This window comes from Trachinotus anak, unplaced genomic scaffold (assembly GCF_046630095.1).
Source record: "Trachinotus anak isolate AG129_WGS33_773 ecotype Australia unplaced genomic scaffold, CSIRO_AGI_Tana_v1 ptg000018l, whole genome shotgun sequence".
In the NCBI taxonomy this organism is placed as follows: Eukaryota; Metazoa; Chordata; class Actinopteri; order Carangiformes; family Carangidae; genus Trachinotus; species Trachinotus anak.
This window is the reverse complement of record NW_027273869.1, coordinates 9897903-9917620: the sequence shown is the minus strand read 5'-3', so window position 1 is coordinate 9917620 and position 19718 is coordinate 9897903. Positions and strand designations below refer to the sequence as shown.

Sequence of the window (19718 nt, the reverse complement as noted above, 5' to 3'; positions counted from 1 at the left end):
TTGTGAGGCAGACAGACAAATTTCTCTAATAAATAAGCACATGTTGCAGTACTACTAACTTCTATTGGAAGGAAAATATAGATAATAGGGGATATATATGCACATATATTCAGATTAGATATAAACCCAGAATCTTACAGTATATTTGTATACAATTGTTATATTGTATGACTGATGGATAACTGAAATGATGGAAAACAGCATGTGGATATACTGCCATCTGCTGATGGAAATCACACATCAAATCTATAAGCTCTGAAACGGCTCAAAAAGTCAAGAAGGCAATATGTTGTTATACTCTGTTTAATGGTTTTGCAGCCTGACAAAAAGAAAACTAGCATACTGATACATAAGATATACTGTAGTCTCTGCCCAACCCTGACATCACAATTCATTGCATTTTCACTGCCAAAAACCACCGGTCTCAAATGAAGTTGTCAAAGTGATATGGCTTTCACTGGTCCAGCTAGAACTCCAATTGTCTGCACAAATGATTGAAATGTAGAAAATAAATATATAAAAAAAAAAAAGTTTAACAAAAGTGAAACCAACTTTTAAGATCTAGAGCACTGTTGTAATGATTGGGGGGTGAGATATACTACATGTGCCACAAGGAGAAAAAAATATACACCAAAATAAAGACATCTTCGTTGCTCATTCCAAACAAAATGCAGTGATTATTATACAGTTCTTTACATACAACTCATTCTTTGACCATTTGAGAGATTGATAGTGCTTACTATAAATAAAAAAAAAAAAATATATGACTCTGGGCTAAATTCTTGGTACTGTTTGTCCAGTTCATTTAAACTCCTAACAGGTAAGACCAATTAGAAAATCATCCAACGGTTATCTGTCTTCGTTCGTTTTGACTTTGGGGTGACTTGAGTAAAACGTGGTTTCGACAGACATTCTGGATCTTCTTGTTAAGTAGTATACAGATGTAACGAAGGCAGGAGTCCCACGTTTTGCTGCAAGTATCTTGCAGTTCTGATACAATAAATGTTCTATTGAAAGTGAAAGACTCAATTATCAATTTTATTTTTGTGAAACAACAGCTTCAATTGGGGCGTTACAGCAGAGCAAGTGCAGGGCAGATGCATGAAGTAGGATTTTAACCAACAACTATCAGTGTGAAGAGTGTTCGGAGGTGAAGACTGGATATCTTGTTTTCAAGTCCGCATATCTGCTTCCCAGAGTCTATTATATACATGTCACTTGTGGTGGGCTTAAATTTCCAATCCCACAATGCACAGCGCCATGAGCACCAAAGATAACAGGCTTAGAGTGGGTGTGATCATAGATGCTTTACCTGAGGAAGCAGAAACATAATGAGATACAAATGAGGATGAAATCTGTGAAAAATCTGTGATCAATCATGAAATTATTTTAGTCTTACCCAAAAGACTGATCTTCCTTATTGGCCCATCTCCTCCTTCATAACGGCCGCGCACCATTAGCTCATAGTCGCCAAGCTGAGGCATGGGGAAGTCCATGAAGTGCCAGCCAGTGATGTAGACTTTCCCGTAGATGTACCCTGTCTTTCTGAACATGACCTAGGAAACAAAACAGGATTTCAGCATTTCTGTTACTGCCATGTAGAACTGTGAGTTAGTCTTGGATTTAATGAAAAATACGTACTAAATAGATCTTAGCAAAACTTTCCATACCCACCTTGTAGTACAGTGGGAAGGAAACATTGCCAAACCAGTCGTACGGGATGTGATCCCACCACACATACAGCCACATTCCTGTCCAGCTGATATAGCGCCACATCCTTGGCGGCTCTGGTGGTGCTGTTAACAAAGTTATTCGTCAAGACCACATCTATATCTGTTTGTCATAATAAGATAACTCTAATTGTAGGTGTGAATTGTCCATAGTAATGGGTCTTACGTGGTCTCTTTGTGAACATCTCGCAGTGTTCACCAGGGGGCCCGAGGCCAGCTCCATTGAAGGCACGGACCTCGATGAGGTAGTGAGAGTCTGGCAGCATGTTCTCCAGCCTGGTCTGATTGACTGAGGCTGGAACAAATATGCGATTGGCTCCTGGTTCTGGGTCATCGTACTTTCTCCAGTATTTGACCTGGTTATCAAGAAACATGATTTTTGAAATTAAATGTTTATCAGCTCATTGGTCAGATAATATGGTAATCGCTAGATGAAGACAGAAATTTCAAAGCTATGGTGTTTTCATTACATTGCTAGCTAGTTAACACTGGCATTAAGGCCCAAATATTCAGATGATGTGGAGGCAAGAATTGTTACAATGTAATTCAGAAGCAAAATTAAAAATGGAAACCTGTTATGATAAATGTCACTGACTAACTTTCATTTGGTTTTGGTTGAACATTCAGCAGTTTAGATATTAGCAAACTGACATTATTACAACCAGCCTTCCGTCAGACCTGCGACCAAACAAATATCGACAGACATCTTTTATCTATGCACTCCTTTGTGATCACTGCTTTGTTAATTTAGTTTTTGTGTGGTCAGTTTAGGTTACTGCTATCCAAGCAAGGCACTATACTAGCCATTTGAGGCTAATGCGTTACCAGTACCACAGTCTAAATAACTTAATTTACTGTTCAGATAACTTGTATTGTATTGTAATGTATTTTAATCTTTTTACTTTCGTGTATGTTCACTAGCTACATTAATTACTGGGTTTAACTTCCTAAAAAGGGACCTGTTATTTCTCTAGTGATAATTTGTATCTTAGCTTAGCTAGTCTATACTTTTATCCAGTTTCCTTGTAACTGTACTTCATTCTTCAGGTATCTTTAGTCTTTTGTTTATGGTTTTTCTGATTTGGAATCACGAGATTTAGTCCAAAACTGTTTTCACACTTCCACTGCTAACTACTGCCCTGAACCTTTATAGGAAGTGTGTTTATCTCAATGTATAGCTGTAAAGACTGTCAGGATTTATACCTGGTATCCCTCAATGTACTGCTGCAGGCCTGTTCCAGTGTCGACCACTGGCAACCACCACACCAGAGCTTCAGTGGAGGACACCGGCCTGGCATAGACGTCTGTTGGAGACTCTGTAGGTACTGGAGATGTCAGGGAAATGGATGAGAAAAGAAAAAGTAGGTCAACTGCTCTAGGTTCAAGGGAATTTGTGGACAAGTCTGCAAATTTTGTTTTGTTTTGAAATCCTCACCATCTCGTGGGTAGTAAATGACCGTGGTGAGGCTGTATGGTCCGTCTCCTTTCACATTAAAGGACTTGACCTTCACCTGAAACTCTCGCACCTGGAAATCTTCCTCAGTGGGAATGAAGTAGGGTTCTTTATGAACATAACGCCTACTCTCTGGGTCTGAGATGGTCTCATACCACCAGTCATAAGCATCGTGAGGCTTGAATGCGACAATGTAACCAAACTTCTTGCCGTAGAAATACCATGGCTGCACAGGCTAAGAGTCAGGAGTGAAAAGAGAAATAGATAAAAATACTTCTTAATGTAAAGATGTGTTCAACTAGTTTTTGTATACAGTTTGATAAAGTCAGAATCTTAATAGTGTCCCCTGAAGTGAGAGCTCACTTACTGTCCATGTGATGACAATCTCACCATTTCTGCCTCCATAACCTGCCACATCAGTGGGCGCTACCACTGGAGCTGAGAAGTAAAAAGGTCATCTAATCAGTTTTTCCTCCACAACTGTCCAGAATAAAATATGTGTAAAAAAACTGTATTCTCCACTTACGAGCATCCCATGTTTTGATCTTGAGGGAGGGGATACTGGCCTCTCCTGAACCATACTCATTGGTGGCGATGATCCTGAACTGATACTCCATCCAGGGGTACAGGTCTGTGACCTCTGCCCTCTCCACACTGCCATCAAGAACGGTTGGAGCTGAGAGAGACATGAAGGGCCACCCAAGTCAAATCATGTGCTAAAAATTCAATTACATTTGTTGTTTGTTGTTTAGAAATAGTATGATCAGGAACTCCGTTTATCCACAACCTTGAAGTGATCAGATAAATTCAGGACTCTCCAGTTCATCATAACTGTGGTGTGAGTTGGCCCCCTACTGTTGGATAGCAGTACTCACAGGTGCTGGCGTCCCTCCAGTCATCTTCATATAGAGCCCAGTAGTGCCTGGTCTGAATGGTGTAGTAGAGAATGGGGCTGTTATGATCCGCTCCTTTACTCCACAACAGCTTCACCCATGTGTCCCCGATTTCCTCTATCCGGATCACACCAGGAGGCCCAGGAACACCTGGGTTGGGGAGGAAAGATGCATGGAAAGAAGGTAGACTAATGAGATATAGTGGTGCATATGATTAAGAAATAAAGCAATCATAGCAGTTGTAGCAGCTAGCACACTAGTGCTAATATTTGCAATTTCTTTGATCTATTCATTTGCTTTGCATAAGAATTTCAACCAAACACCTAAAGAGTGATCAAAAATTAAACTTAATCTTGGGGTCTGTCTGTAGTCATCTGAGGCAAACCATGTTGGTACTGACCTACAACCTTGAGGTCGGCATACGCTGTATCACTGTCCACCACGGTCTGAGCCGTGCAGGTGTAGCGTCCCTCGTGCCAAATCTGAGCGTTCTTTATTCTAAGGTCACCACTGCCATCTTCACTCTGGAAATCCCAGGAGCAAAACAGGGAGAGATAAGGAAGCGAGAGAAAAAGGAAGATGGAAATCATTAGTTTAAAGTTCCAATTGGATGTCAAGTGACCAATTGTGAAACATCTGTAAGATGTTAAATGAGGTTAGGATGAACGAATACCCTACCATAACCCGTTCATAGTGTTGCCACTCAGAGTCAAAGTCAATAACTCTGAAGTCTATGGCCCAGATGAAGGTGATGTCCAGCATGGGGTCGTATGATGCAGCACAACTCAAAATAATCTCATCCCCAACCTTAACCTCACTGTCTTCAGGGGCCACAGTGATGCTGGTCGCCTCTAGATTTAGAAAAAAAAAAAAAAACCAAAAAAAACTTCAGTAATACTGCCAAGATCAAAACTGTCCAACAATTACTGAGCAATATCAGCATCAGCCAAATGAAAAAAAATGTGCCACATAAATAAACCTCAAAGTGAGTCACTGTAAAGGTATTTGAATATATAGATGAACAGTAAATGCAGTATTCAAATGCACATTAACCTGTAATGGTGAGATAACCAGAGCTGTTCGCCTTTCCTCTGTCATTCTCAGCAAAGCAGGTGTAGGTGCCCTCATCATTTCTGGTTGCATTGAGGATCTCCAGACTCCCATCAAACAATATGGAAATGCTAAAAACGAAAGTAATTAATAAAGCTAAGCTGCTTGTTAGAAGGTTAATGCATATCAAGGGACTTCAACTGCTACACTGTTTTAATCCTAATTACTGCAGTGCCATTGTGTCCGGTCTCTTTTCTAATGGCCTGTACTGACCGTGAATTGTTGAAGAGCAGCTCTTTGCCCTTTGTCCAGGTGTATCGAGGTCTAGGAGCAGCTCGGGGTTTACACTCAATCACCACCCGTCCATCTTTAGCTCCAAGAAGCTGCTTCTTCACAGGGTTAAACTCAAATGTAGGAGCACAGGCTGGACAAAGATAACATAGTTTTGTGTCCTTGAAATCTTTGACACCCCATTTTGTTTTATTGCGAAATCTTTCTGAAGGGACTCACCAATGACTCGCAGCTCAGCATTGGCATATTTGATGCCCCAGAAGTTCTCAGCAATACACTGGTACATCCCTGAGTCATCAAAAGTCAGACTGGAAAACTTCAGCTCACCCTTACCATACTGTGGGGGTTGAGGGGATAAAAAAAAATAAACCACACAGACACATACAACCCAAATGTATACTTGAATATAATTTCAAAGAAAAACCTATACACACAACAAAAGCCTATTATTAATGGTAAGTGACAAAATGAGTTTTCACCATATATCCATCTTTGTACCAGCGGATGAAAGGGAAGGGCTTCCCTGACGCCACACAGCGCATGGTGTGCTCCGAGCCGATGTCGATCTGAGTGTTGTTGATAGTTTCAGCCCATTCTGGGGCGGCTGAAAAAACAAAATGGGAATTGATATAATTTTGATATTTAATATATTGATGATTATTCTGCTTTTTGCTGCCATATCCCTTATGCGGCTCTGTAAAATTACTCTTTATAGAAAATTAAGATGACTTATATGATGACCTGGAAATGAGGGAAACAGTTTCCAACAACTGGTAGTTTTGTTTTTTTTTTGTTTTTTTGTAAGAAATAATATCCTCATTCTCTGAACCTGTTTTCGCAGAATATGCGCAGCAATCTAATATTGGAAAAGTGCACTCCACTAAGTTTACTTACACTCCACATAGAGCCAGGCCTTGTGCCAGTCCTTCCCTTTGGTGTTTATAGCTTCACATTCGTATCCTCCCACGTCTTCATACTGTACATTGTACAGATGAAGCACAGCTCCTGATTCACTGATCTCATGATTTGCTGGGAGGTCTGTGGCATCCACCTTCCTCCAAACAATATGAGGGATGGGACTGAACGGACACAAAAACAGTTTGTTGTTATGATAAACTTATATACTCTCATTGTCATATAAATCAGTACCTACTCTATGTGAAGGCCTAAATCTAAAATATCATTGTACTTCACTAATCCTTAAATGAATTATTTAATAAAATCTTACTTTCCCAGAGCAAAGCACTCTAACGTAATATTAGAGGCCAGCATGGCAGTCGTGTCTGGGAACTTCACCCTGATGTCTGCTGGGTACTTCCTTTCCTCACCTGAGGCAAAAAAGTAAATTACATTCAAAATGAAGGCTTGTAGACTTTTGTCTTGTTTAGCTGCAGCACAGCTACTATCTACGCACCCTCGTCAGGGGGTAAAGGGATGAGGGGGATGAACTTGGAGAAGACACTCTTTCCGATGATGGGACTGGAAACGTAACAGGAGTAGTTTCCTGCATCCTGAGCCTCCACTTTGGAGATGTACAGGTTTCCTGTCCTCTGGGAGACAAATCTGCGGCGATCTGTGTGCAGGAAAACTGGGAACTCATTGTAGATCCAGCGGTAGGTCACCGCCTCTGAAAGACAGGAAGGGAAATAAAATCATGTTCTCCAAAGACAACAAAAATGTATGATGTTTGTGGGTATGTTCTTGTTTGCTGTTGTGAAATAAATAATTGGTGCAAATATATATATGTATATTTTTGATCTTTAATTTTAAATTCCTAGATGTTTCAAAAGTAGTTATCCAATGGGAATGCGGGGAAAAGAGGAAGTTGTGTGATGATAGGAAAAACCTGTACATACCAGGCCAGGCTTTTGGGGGGGCACACAGCAGAACTGCTCCCTGTCCTTCTTTGACATACACTGGATCTCTCTCCTCATCTGAAAATTCCTCCAAAACTACACAGCAGATGAGGATAATTAATACAAAGGATAAACAGGAACAATAAATGTTGAGCTATATACAAACATAACAACTGAAGCACAAACAAACAGGAAGGAGAGCTGACATTTTTATCATGATGCAAATTGTTATTTTGTCTATAGAATATTATGGTACATAATTACAAGTGGGAAATGTAGCAGTTATCTACAGTGGGGCCCAAAAGCCTGAGAACACTTTCCCATGTATATTTATTTATATATATATATATATATATATATATATATACACACACCAATATATACACACTTATATGCACTGGTTCAGTTGAGTGGACAAATATGTCATGTGTGTGCTGTGATGACAAAATAAAAGCAAACCAGCTCAGGTCAAGACTAAAATAAAAGGAATTGAAGCCATAATCTAAGTCAAAATTAAAATTGGTGGTTTAAATGTATATTTTTTCTAATGTCAGCAGTTGAATAAAAGCAGAATGGTGTCAACGTCCAATGATTCATAAAGGGATAGGTGACTAAACAGTGATATGTTTTTTTGCTGCTTTTGGAGATAATATAAAATAAATATTTTTTTGGAGATTATATAAAATAAATATAAAAACCTCAATATTTAGGGAGGATTTCGATCAACATTTAATAAAATAATACAGTCAAAGTTAAAAGTAGTACAGCCAAAAGTGTCATGAGACATCAAGAAACCAGATAACTACCACCCTGTTAGCTACAGCAGCAGGGTTTATACGCTCACATCCAAACTTGACCCTGGCCTCCTTGCTGATCACGGTGCCATAGATGTTCTTGGCCACGCAGACGTATGTCCCAGCGTGTTTCTTCTGTCTGGGGTTGGTGATAACCAGGTTCCCCCCCACCAGGCTGTAGTGCTCATCTGGCTGCTCCATCAGCTTGATCTCCCAGTTGTCACGACGCCACCTGGCAGTGAAACAGATAAAACATATGATATCAAACCATCACATGTTATACCACATGATATATTTGTGGTGTACATATTTTTGCAGTGCAATATCTTATACGGCACAGTGTATTATTGCCTTGAGTTGGGGTGTGTAACCTGTATGAAGCTGGTGGGTTTGCCCGTGCCCTGCAGTTCATAGAGATTCTCTCATCAGGTGAGCCCTCGGTGTACACCACATCCACAGGCTCCTCCTCAAAGATGGGACCATAACCAGTTGCATCGTCTGACAAATGTCAACGTAAGAATTAGCAGATGAACTGATTTAAAAACACAAAAAAAAAAAACTCATGTATAATGGTTTATGTGCAGCATGCCTTGTTTTTCTAGTTTCTGAGAATCTAAACTCACCTCCAAAAATTCTGGGCTCACCAAACAGTACCGCCACTGCAAAGCAAAAAATCATCTCTTAGCTGAAAGTATGCAGGTTTACACTGGATCACAATAACAGTTTTTCATGATATCACTTTGAGGGAGCAAGTGTTATATTTTCAGGCTTCACTCACAAGCCTTACCTGTGAGGGAGATGGAGGAAGAGAGGGCCAGGAGCAGTAAAGCAGTGGAAGCCATGTTGGTCAACAGAGGGACTTAGTGCAGCGGCACGAGTCAGGTGGATGGACAGAGGGACACAAACAAATAGTGGATGAACAGGGCATGGACTGGAGAGACAAAAAGAAAAGATTTGAGACAGAGTCACTGTTTTTTTTTTCATAACAAGCCATTGTTTTGTTTAACACGATCTTCCCTTTTCTGTCAACAGTGTATTATTAAAATGTGTGACCCTTAAACTATACCACAGTGATATATGGACTTTCCACCCCAGAAACATAGCGAGCGCAGAACGAGCTGGAACCTTCCTGTGCGCATAAATGATGCAGGATGTGAGTGACTCAGCAGAACAAAATCTTGTGAGCAGAGTGTGTGCATCCATGCACCTGCAGAGACACACAAGTCTGTACTGCATGTATGCATGCTAGGGCTGTAAACAAAATGCGAGGTAGCTCTGCGGCACCTCGACAGCTCCTGCTGTGCCGTCACACATGCTTACACATGACGTGCAGGAGGACATGGAAGCAGAGCTGCGAGCAGCTGCAGTGTTTCAACTCTCACTGTCACACAGGACGTGCAGGGAGAGACAGGATCCCTCCTGATGCAGAGAGAGAATACTGAAGGAAACTGAAACTGAAGCAGCTGAAGTTCTTTTGTTTGATTTTATATACAAAATTTATTTGGATGTGGGAGTTCTACTGAGTTAGACACACACAGATGTTTTCCACTTGTCCAATGTGACATTAACACAACATTAGCCCCATGTCCCAGATCCACACTACCACCCCACTACACACTGATTCTAACAACCTGTGGAAAAACAAGTGGAGTTCAATTGGCAGTAGCTTTCCAAAGTAGCAGTTTGATTGACTTCTGATGTCACATGCATTGTATCGTTCCTGTTAGTACAAAATGGTAACGTGTGTTACCATTTTTCTATGCTAACCGCAACAACATATTATGATGAATTAGTATGTAGTAGCCCGCACACTGTGCAGAGTTTTAAGGTAGTATGGGTTTGGGACACAACTCAGATCACCAACAGGTTTTAAAGGCATTTACAGCAGGTACCACTACATCACATTACTTTCCATTACTATGACTGATCTTGTCATGGAATTGGTTGGAGTTAATACACATGGGCAAACTGCACAGAGCAGTTTTATCAAATTATAGTTGTGTGCTGTAGCTGGCTGTAGCTGACAATAATCCTCCTATAATGGAGGGACCTCCCAGTCAGGGACAGTAAATCAGGGGGAAAACAGGAAAACAGCTTCTCTTAGAAATGTTTAGACGTGCAAGCATCTAAAAATCTGAAATTCTGGAAGTACTATATACAGATGGTACATGCTTATGAAAAGTTTGTATTTTGGAACAAAGCTTAAGTTCATCATTTAGTATAAATTTTAACAGAAAACATATACAGTGGCCATCCACAGGAGCCATCATCTGACAAATGCAGCCACAGTCTCAGTCCTTTACTTAGACATCCTGGATATGAGAAACATAAAAGGAAAGATAAGGAGGCTGAAGAAGAAAAGGGCACAATGTAGGAAGGAAAAACAGGCCCCTCCCATGTGCCCCAGAAGCCTCGTCTGCCCAGAAATAGAGACAGAGCAGAGGCATACACCCAGTACACAGAACATGCTCATGCAGAGACTGCAGCACCGAATCTTCATGTGCCCCCCTGATGACTCAACACTACTCTCACAACAGTATACAGGCAGTTGACTGCTGCATCTATCCTGCACTGGCACAGCTGGATTTCTTTAAACTATTTGACTTTGAAATACAGTAAGAGCAGCAGAAAATGAGTCCTCTTCTGCACCTGCAAGATCCTGACGATGGGTGAGGGGAGGAGGTCTCAAATTGCTTCCATGACATGTTTTTATACATAGCTCTGGCATTATAGATTACAGTGGCAGCAATCTGTTCCACCACTAATTGTGATCGATTCATCAGAGTGTGTTTTCATGCATTTCCCTTTGCGGTAATCCCATCACAGATCCTCTTTGGACAGACCAGCGAAATTTAGGTCAGGGGAGGTTTTAAGCCCTGTGTCTTAGTGACTGTCTGAATAACCATGTTTGCTGTGGCTTTGTGGCTGCAGAGAAAGTCATGTTTAAATTCTGCAACAGAGTATCCCCAACCATTTTTGTTCTTGTTGTTGTTTTGGGTTAGTGGTGGATTGATTTAACCAAAACCAAAAGCAGGCCTAATGTTCAGGATGGGGGAGGGGCTATTGGAAGGGAGACTATTCTATTAGATGACGCACATTATTTGTCATCTTGTCTTATTGCCCTCTTCTTTCACAAATACAACAATGTCTGCAGATAACCTCATATGCATCACAAATGTGCCACTTCAGAATATCAATTCAAGTTGACATTCAGGATATATGTGGATTTATATCATAAAGGGCTGCAGTGTTGCAATATTTAACTTTGTCTTAAAACATACTATTTTGGACAGACTGATAAATTTAACAATTTAGACACAGTAGCTATAGGTTTGATGACAGCCCAGTATAGAACACAATCTTTCAAGTTTGATTCATAAAGAAGTTGCCATTTCGGCCGTGGAGGACAGTTTGTCCTTTACCAAAGGGCTAACTGCGCCCTTGACGCATACAGCATCTGACACCCTCACGGCGCGTCTCCTCTCTGCATCCATTGACACTTTCTTGTTTAAGCATGTGCCATGACTAAAACTGCAGATAGAGAGAGAGAAGCTCAAACCTTCTTTAATCACAGTGTTCACTTTGTCGCCCATCCTCTAAAAGTAACTGCGCAGCCCCTTACATCACACTTCACCCCAGTGACGACTGAGCGGCACCGGTAATTCACTGCTCTGCATTGCGGTACTCCAGTGCCGGTCCGATTCTGCACCACAGAGCTCAGCACATTCTCGCTAAGTCCAGACATCAGAGCCACTTCGGTAATGCCCGCACCCCCCCATGTGTGCTGTCGCTCTTACCTTTGAGGCAGAATGGGGAAATTTCAGTTCACTGTCCGCATGGCACACCTGGACCCGAACCGCATCGTCCCAAAGCCCACCACCACCTCCAACCTCCCCCGCCCGCCGGAGCGTCCCGTTCAGTTCAACTTTTCTATTGGAGGAAAGAGGTTGAGCAGCACCTCGAGGTGGCAGCAAGGATGCGAATGTGATTGGTCCATGAGAGAGGGAGGATGGGAGGGATGCGAGCATCATGCTGCTGCTGCTGCTGCGCATCCCAGACGAGGAACATGGTGCTGATTAAGGCATGTCTTAAGAATAAGTCTACATCAGACTAGCCACCATGTGCTGTGCATCATAAATCACCTTCAGATACATTTTTTATGGTGGACCGCAGTTAGCATGTAGTATCATGCGATGTATGTGGAAATGAAATAATCACTGGATCCTTCATAATGTGTGTTTTGAAAAGGATGGTTGAAGGTTGGTTGCAGGATAAACAGTCTGCACCGGGACTTTAGCATTTTCATGCAGTATGCATTTATTATTTTGTGCATTTATAATTCATCTTTGAATCCTAATCTTTTTCTTCTAAATCTTATTTTTACTCTTATTATTTATTGCACTATATATTTATCATAGTATTTCAAATAGTCATTTTAATCTACATCAGCTAGGTGATATATTTTTAAATGAGTGTCCATTGTGTCCAAATGAAAGCATATAGAAAACTGCAGTAACATTCTTCTCAGTAGATGACAATAATAGATACACAGTGCTTGTGCACACACACTAGATGTGTGTTAATCTTTCAAGGATTAACTTTTGTGGGTTTATCCCTGTTGCTTATTTAACACACTAGGTGGAGCCACACACACACACACACACACACACACACACACACAGTCACACACTAATGACAGGAATGACTTGAAATCCTGAAACCAACATTTATTTCATTTTTTTTAAACTTCATTTAAAATACAAAATATTTTGCAATATTATACTGTAGAGTAAACCATTTTGACAGCCTTTCATGCTTCTCGTGTAGCTTCAACATTAACCAGAATGTCAGATTATATCATATCATATACTGTATATCCTACTGTATGTTCACCAGTCACTAGAACATTGTCTCCAGGGTATTCACACTCCAGTGTGCCAGTCTGCTTGTCTGTCCATGCCGGCACTGTATGCTCCAAATTACAGTTTTGCTGTGTTTTTTTTTTTTAAGTGCACACTATTAACAAAGATGTGTCAGTTTCAGGAGATGTCTAGTTTCAGACACTGCACGTTGTCCTAAATTAGATGCATCAATTTGTTTGAAATGACAAATCCTGTTTAAGTGTGTGCCTTTTTTTTATAAAAAATACAGAAAAAGGTGCATGAACAGTCAGAGACAGAAACGATACAGGTGTCACAAGAGCTCAGTCACAAGTTAAATAATCTCCTTTGATACCTGATAGGCTAAATGTTTGAGCAATTTCACCTGACAAGTTAGAAAAAAAAAAAAAGAAATAATAGAATAAAGTTCACAGCAAATAAAAAGAGTGAAAACTGCAAATAGTCTCATCTCACACAAAGCCATTTTGCACCCTCCCTTACCCATAATGCAGCAGAGGCCAAGCTCTCACCTCTGACCTCAGCACATCTACGCTCAGTTCAAGCCATTATTTACAAAATACAACAAAAAATATCTACATGTGGAAAGCTGACAAATTGCAACCTAAAAACTTGATGCAAGTTATGATAAACCTAAGACATGGAAATGTTCTCTTGGAAAAAAAAAAAAAAAAAAAGTCTTGTATCTTCTGTTGAGAGTAGGCGCAGACTGCTTGACACAGAATTAAAGACTGTTATCCATGGAAATAGAAAGCGATAGTTTACACCACGCACGCTTTATTATAGTAGCATGCATGTGCTGCACACACACACACACACACACACACATACACGCTCACACGCACACACAGACCCATGCACCCAAACATTCACACAAGCTTCATTCATTTACAGTAATATAAAACTCACTGAGTGCTGCGCTTGGATCGTGACAACATACACAGATATAAGGTTAAATGCATAAACCAAAGTCACCAGTGTGTTTACCATTTGCAGTGAAACAAGCAATATTTTCATTCACATAAACAGATACACTTGTTTCCACATTCAGTATCATTACACAATTTTCTGACCCCTTCTTTTCTAAGTGCAACCAGTAACAGCAAGTTCCATTCTTATAGAGTCCAGTTCCCATTGGCAGTTACCTGGTGAGTAGGTTGGCAGTAGTTTAAGTGCTGCTGAGCAGCGGCTCCTCCTTAAGATGAATGGGTTAGGAGGAGAATGAACTGAAATGAACACATGAGGTGTGATGATGTCTCATCAAGCATCCAAGCTGTGACCTCAGGCTTCCTACAAATTTTAATATTCAACACATTTTCTCCATCTTTAATTTTCAACTGGAACGGTATCCGTTTCTATACCAAATGGGCTGATGATAGCTCGATAACATGATTGTCAACAAGGCCATACCAATCTATAGTTGAAAATGATTCCTCACAACCAATGCCAGTGTACAACTGTGAAAAAGCCCTGTATAGGAACCCTGGACCCTACAATGAGACTCAAAGAGGCTATTTTAAATTAATAAGCCCACATGGATGTTTCACAATACTCAGTGACCATACAGCTCACAATAAAGGGCCGTAGATTTAATGTGCCCTTATGAGCAAACTCTTCAACATCAACAAAATCCTATGGAGCTTATTCTCCAGGAATATTTAATGTAGTTTTGAATACTCACACAGCCTCTGCAGTTACTTTTTAAATAAAGTGGGGTATTTTGTAGTATTTCGTATGTACTGTATTCATGGACTGCACTGAGCCCAGGTCTGTCTTGCGCATGAAGAAGGATGTAACTATGGATCTAAATCACTGTTCTCTACAAAGGCACTAGAAACCATGCTAAGAGGTCATGTGTTCTCTCAATAAACCTCTTCATGCAACAGCTTTTCTCTTTTCTGCTGGTAGACATGGCAGATACAGAAGTGGAAATGCTATTGGAGACAATGCTGGGTTAAGCAGTTAGTTGTGACAATACCATGATTGCCTAAAACAAAGGCGTGCACAGTGGCCGCGATTCCGGGATGGAAGCACTTGACAATGACACTAGATCAATGACACCTCCACTTGTGTTCAGTTAGTGCTCGGTAACAAGAAGCATAGGCTCGGTGAAAGGGGACAGATCAGGAGAGCAAAAGCAAAAAGAGCAAGCTTGAGAAAACATGAGGCTAAAAACAGACCAAGTCAGTGTGAGAGTTGTGGCTGGCGTGGTAACAAGTGACGGACGCTGAGTTCAAAGTGTTTCTAGACAGGTTTCCGATGACTGCAAATGGACGTCCCTGACCTTGAAATATAGCTTTCTTCTTATTCTATTACATATGTACAAACATCTGTCTCAAAAGGAAATATGCTAACTTCTACTTTGAGTTACACATTTCATAGCAATGTCCACAAAGACACCGCTGCCATTTTTTCTCTATATATCATACGGCATTTAACACTGTCTCACTTAAAAAAAAAAAAAAACAAAACAAAAAAAAAAACACAACAAAACAACAGGTCATACCCAGTCACTAGTAGTCGTGCACCATATACAGTCAACACGCAGCTCACCTCTGCAACAATTGACACAACGATGGTAAAACAGAATCATGATTTACTCCATGCAGATGCTTATGAATGTGACTCAATGCATATTTGCCTGCCTGCGGGTCATGTACTGTACCTTGATAAAATATATATTTGGATACATCATGTTTAGTATGTTTGCAAAGGAGATTAAATGGCACTAACACACGCGCACACACACACACATTTGCCCACACTCCTGCTCAGTCTGAGTGGTAATACTCCTTCTTGTACATTCCTGCTGCTTTTCCGTATTGCTTCCTCTCTCTCTCCATCTTCTCGGAGTCATCACATCCCTCGTTTCACGTCTTCTTTCAATGGTCATGAGGCTGGGGGTGGGGTGGGGTAGGATTGGGGGTGAAGGGGTGTCGGTCTTTGCCAGGTTGAGTGTGTGTTGATCAGAGGAGGTCACAGTGTGACAGGGGCTGGCGGGTGTGGAGATGAGGGTGTGTCAGCAGTCTTGGTGACAGGTAGCCATGGCCACCAGAGTGACAGCCACCACGGTAAAAAGTAGGTGTCCACAACGATTGTCACCTTAGCAACTGCCACCACGGAGATGGTCACATTTGCTAGGGTGACAAGGAGTGGCTGCAGCAATCGTCGCAGCCAGGCTGCGGCCCTTCGTTAGACAAACGAGTTCATGGCGTTGACAGGCGACGGGGCCTCTGAACTCTCGTTGCCTTCGTGTGTGTCTTTCTCTTTCTTGCCGCTGTACTGTCCAATGAAGGAGCCGTCCTCATTGAACTGTCCGTCCCCGCCCTCCCCGTAGTCTACCAGGCTGTCGTCACTCTCGTCACGGCGTACCGTCCCATTGGACGGCGTCCGGCTGCCCTTCAGCGGCTTGTGGTCCTCTGTGTCACTATAAACAGTAGGAAAAGGTAGGAGGGAAGGTTATTGGAAAAAAAATAATTCATGTTGTTTGTTCTGCAGTGGTCAGAAACCTGAGGGTTCACACACAGGACAAGCTCTTATTCAAGCATTAGCATTTTACACATAAGTAATCCGGCTTTTCCACTGCACAAGTGTATCCTGCCACATGTGATGGCATCAGTTTTATAGAGTCTTTTGTATACAGTTTTGTTTAGGTCAGGTGCACTGCAAATGCACAAACACTTGCAGTTTCCATTAAAAATGGAAGGGTTCTTATGATACACAATAACAATGGAAAGTCTGGTACATGATGCTTCATGGTACTGTACAGTGGAGCAGCTCAGCTATGTAGCCTCTATTGTATGATCTACAGTGTTAGTGCTGTATTGGTTTAAGCCTGGGTGCTGTTAAGTTTCAGGGTTAGTGACCACTGCTAAAGAGGATTTTGCAAACACGTGCTGTTCAGTCCTTTGCAACGCTATACCTGCATCAGAATGCAATTTATGAAATGATCAATATGCTTTCAGTTTCCATGCAGTATTCAAAAATGCAATTCATTTGTTCAAAAGATAAAGTCATTAACATTTACATCCTGTTCTTATCCTCCATTTGTTTAAAAACGCTCCTTGTCTATTCAGTACAGAAGCTCTACAGTTAGGATCATACTGTATGTTTAAATGTGTTGCTCAATGCATTTGTGTATAAAATATCTACTTTAATTAATCAAATAATGATTAAATGAAGGAAGCCAGCGAAGTAAAAGCAGTGATATTTAATACTGAATTTTAGTTTTCATGTTACAACTGTGGTTATGATGTTGACTATGTCACAGTAATGAGTATGTGTTGATGTGCTTTCTCCTTGCTTTTAGTTTCACTAGACACATAGCTGAAGGATGTTTTATAGGTTGCGTAAATTGCATGCTGGTTTTACCGCATCTTGTCTTACCTCTCCATAGACCTAAACCCCCCCACAAAAAAACAAAGATAAAAATGGAAGGACACATGAAAAGCAATTCATGAGCCATAATGAGTCTATTCTTTTATGAGCTTTTCATAGACAATGATTTCACAATTTTACGAGGCAAAGCATGCATATGGAAACACTTAAAACACAATGGTGTCTTCATTAATAGCTAAAAAAAATAGCAGCAAAAATAGCAAGTATATTATTAAATTCCAGGAATTGTTAAAAGTTAGAGTTACTATTGCTAGAAAAATTGTGAAAATGTGATGAAAAACCACAAATATCAATTTGTTTCCATTTGTTCTGGTAGCATAGGGATGACCTGGCAAGAGATGGGATTACTTGTTACAATGGACATATTTTGCACTGTATAAAGTTTTTGTTGATTAGTTGGCCTGGTTACAATGTGAGTTGGTCATTTAAAGGATCAGCACAGAGCAGTGTGGATTTTGCCTTGCCTCTATGGAGTGTTTGGTAATGGAGTCTGGTGGGGAGAGTGTCTCAGCAGCCTGGTAAAATGTTCTACATACAAATAGTCAAGTCAGGACACAGGGAATGAAAAAAAAAGATGCTGTAAGCCATGTGGTTAGACTTTTCTGACTAGAAGAGTGCTGCATTTTCCCTCTCACCTGTATTCTCCAAATGTCCCATCATCCTCCTTCATGGGCTGGATCTCAGGGTCTTGGTGAGCATCTTCTTTCTCTTTCACTGTGGATTACAGATTTTTTTTTTAATTTAAAAACTTCCACGTCCATCCATGTAAGAATGTTTGAAATAACAGTACATACTAATTATCTGCATCACCTGGATATTTGCCACCTTTGTTCCTCTTAATGAAGCACACTATGAGGAGGACCAAGATGAGAAGAGCGATGGCACACATCAGTCCAATAAACCAGCCCTGGGTAGCAATGTCTACCTGCCGGTTGGGTACAGCTGGACACACAGAAAAAGAGGGAGGGAGAGAAAGACGGAGACACACAGAGTGAGCATAATCCAAATTTAAATCCAGGCTGTTCAAATCTGAGATTATCAGAGGCTGTAAACACTGAAATGGAATTTTAAAACAGGTTAATTATGCGAGGATTGTTCAGGCACTGAAAACATGATGAGAGAAACAAAAGTCACGACAGTAAAAATAATGGACCTCTTAGTGATGGTTTTAGGTGACATGCATCACGCCAACTTGATGACAACTTCTACCATGCTTGTACACTATCTAGGAAACTATACTACCATACATCCAGGTCTGAATGTAACACTGCACAAAAAAAGGAGATGGGCAAAAATAAAATTACAAAGACCATCTGTCCTGAGGCATGCTGCCTCACCTGGCACAGTAACGTCCACTTCGCCTGTGCTGTGGACTGTCGAGTCAGCCGGGTCTCTAGCTACCAGACGCACCTTATAGGTCGTCCCCGGCTTTAAACCTTTTATTACATGCGAGTGTGAACCGTTTACCAACTCCTTTTTCCAGTCCTCTTTACCTAGAATTGGAGTTGTGGATGGAGAAGAATAAATTCAGGGGAGAAGAGGTTTCAAAAAAAAAACAAAAAAACAATTTTTTATAATAATGTGACTGCAAGTTTTGAAGGTTAAAAATCATTGTTACTGATCAGATCGATTAAATGATAAGTGATAAGTGAAGCCTTACTGTTTTCTACAATATATTCCACATATACATTCTTATGGTGTCCAAAGTATTCCCAACTGATCAGTGCACCATCCTCGATTGTAGATGTGTTAACTGTGCCAAATGCAGGGCCTACAGGAGGCTCTGAGCACACGAGAGAGAAAAAAGGTGTTTATTCAAAATGAAAAATGTATCAATTCACTATGTCACCTGAATTTCCAACTAAAAAAATAACCTGAAAGTGGAATAAAACCTTTCAGATATGGCTAGGGAGTTAAAATATCAAATAAACATCCATGACCATGCTCATTACATCTCCAGGACAATATGCCAGTGTGTAGGACAAAACTCATGTCTACAAAATATACAGGTCACTTCAGTTTTTGTTTGACATGGAATACCAATCATGCCTGGAAATTAATTTGTATGAAAACAAAATTTCACAAACTACTGTAGCAGCTGAATTCAAGTCAAGAATTACAAAAAGGAACTCAGCGTCTGTTTTACCAGTTAGAGAATAATACATTTACTCATTTGGCAGATGCTTTTATCTAGAAAAAAACTTACAACAGGCCACATCTTAAATTCAGTTAGTTGTCTCTGCTACCTTGTATTGACTGTAAGCTGTAACAAGGCTACATAGCTTTTGTTACATAACAAGAGAACCATTAGAGTAGTCTTAGATCCTGCCAAAACATACAAAACAGGCCAGTTCT

At 40.7% G+C, this 19718-nt stretch overlaps 2 protein-coding genes across 9 annotated transcripts in view; both read right to left on the bottom strand.

Moving 5' to 3' along the window:
* Nucleotides 1-287: 287 nt before the first annotated feature.
* Nucleotides 288-11980, bottom strand: cntn1b (contactin 1b). The gene is made up of 24 exons (XM_071502759.1): nt 11865-11980; nt 8855-8998; nt 8691-8726; nt 8439-8565; nt 8118-8299; nt 7274-7369; nt 6832-7044; nt 6646-6745; nt 6312-6496; nt 5897-6021; nt 5637-5754; nt 5400-5550; nt 5130-5257; nt 4755-4927; nt 4477-4600; nt 4059-4226; nt 3710-3859; nt 3551-3621; nt 3166-3418; nt 2934-3055; nt 1897-2086; nt 1675-1796; nt 1400-1556; nt 288-1312 (listed from the first exon to the last, which is right to left on the bottom strand). Exons 2-24 carry the CDS (start codon nt 8907-8909, stop codon nt 1230-1232), a joined length of 3129 nt encoding a protein of 1042 aa, XP_071358860.1. The 5' UTR covers nt 8910-8998; nt 11865-11980; the 3' UTR covers nt 288-1229.
* Nucleotides 11981-12779: 799 nt separating this feature from the next.
* Nucleotides 12780-19718, bottom strand: part of nrcama (neuronal cell adhesion molecule a) — a 51930-nt gene continuing 44991 nt past the window's right edge. For 5 of the 8 annotated variants that reach the window (XM_071502382.1, XM_071502386.1, XM_071502383.1 and 2 more), the window contains 5 exons: nt 19024-19146; nt 18701-18856; nt 18174-18305; nt 17999-18077; nt 12780-16392 (listed from right to left, as the gene is read on the bottom strand). In XM_071502382.1, coding sequence (XP_071358483.1) covers nt 16158-16392; nt 17999-18077; nt 18174-18305; nt 18701-18856; nt 19024-19146 — 725 coding nt within the window. In that variant the 3' untranslated portion in view covers nt 12780-16157. The remainder of the gene's footprint in view (nt 16393-17998; nt 18078-18173; nt 18306-18700; nt 18857-19023; nt 19147-19718) is intronic. The other 3 variants (XM_071502387.1, XM_071502388.1, XM_071502389.1) reach the window with 1 other exon arrangement.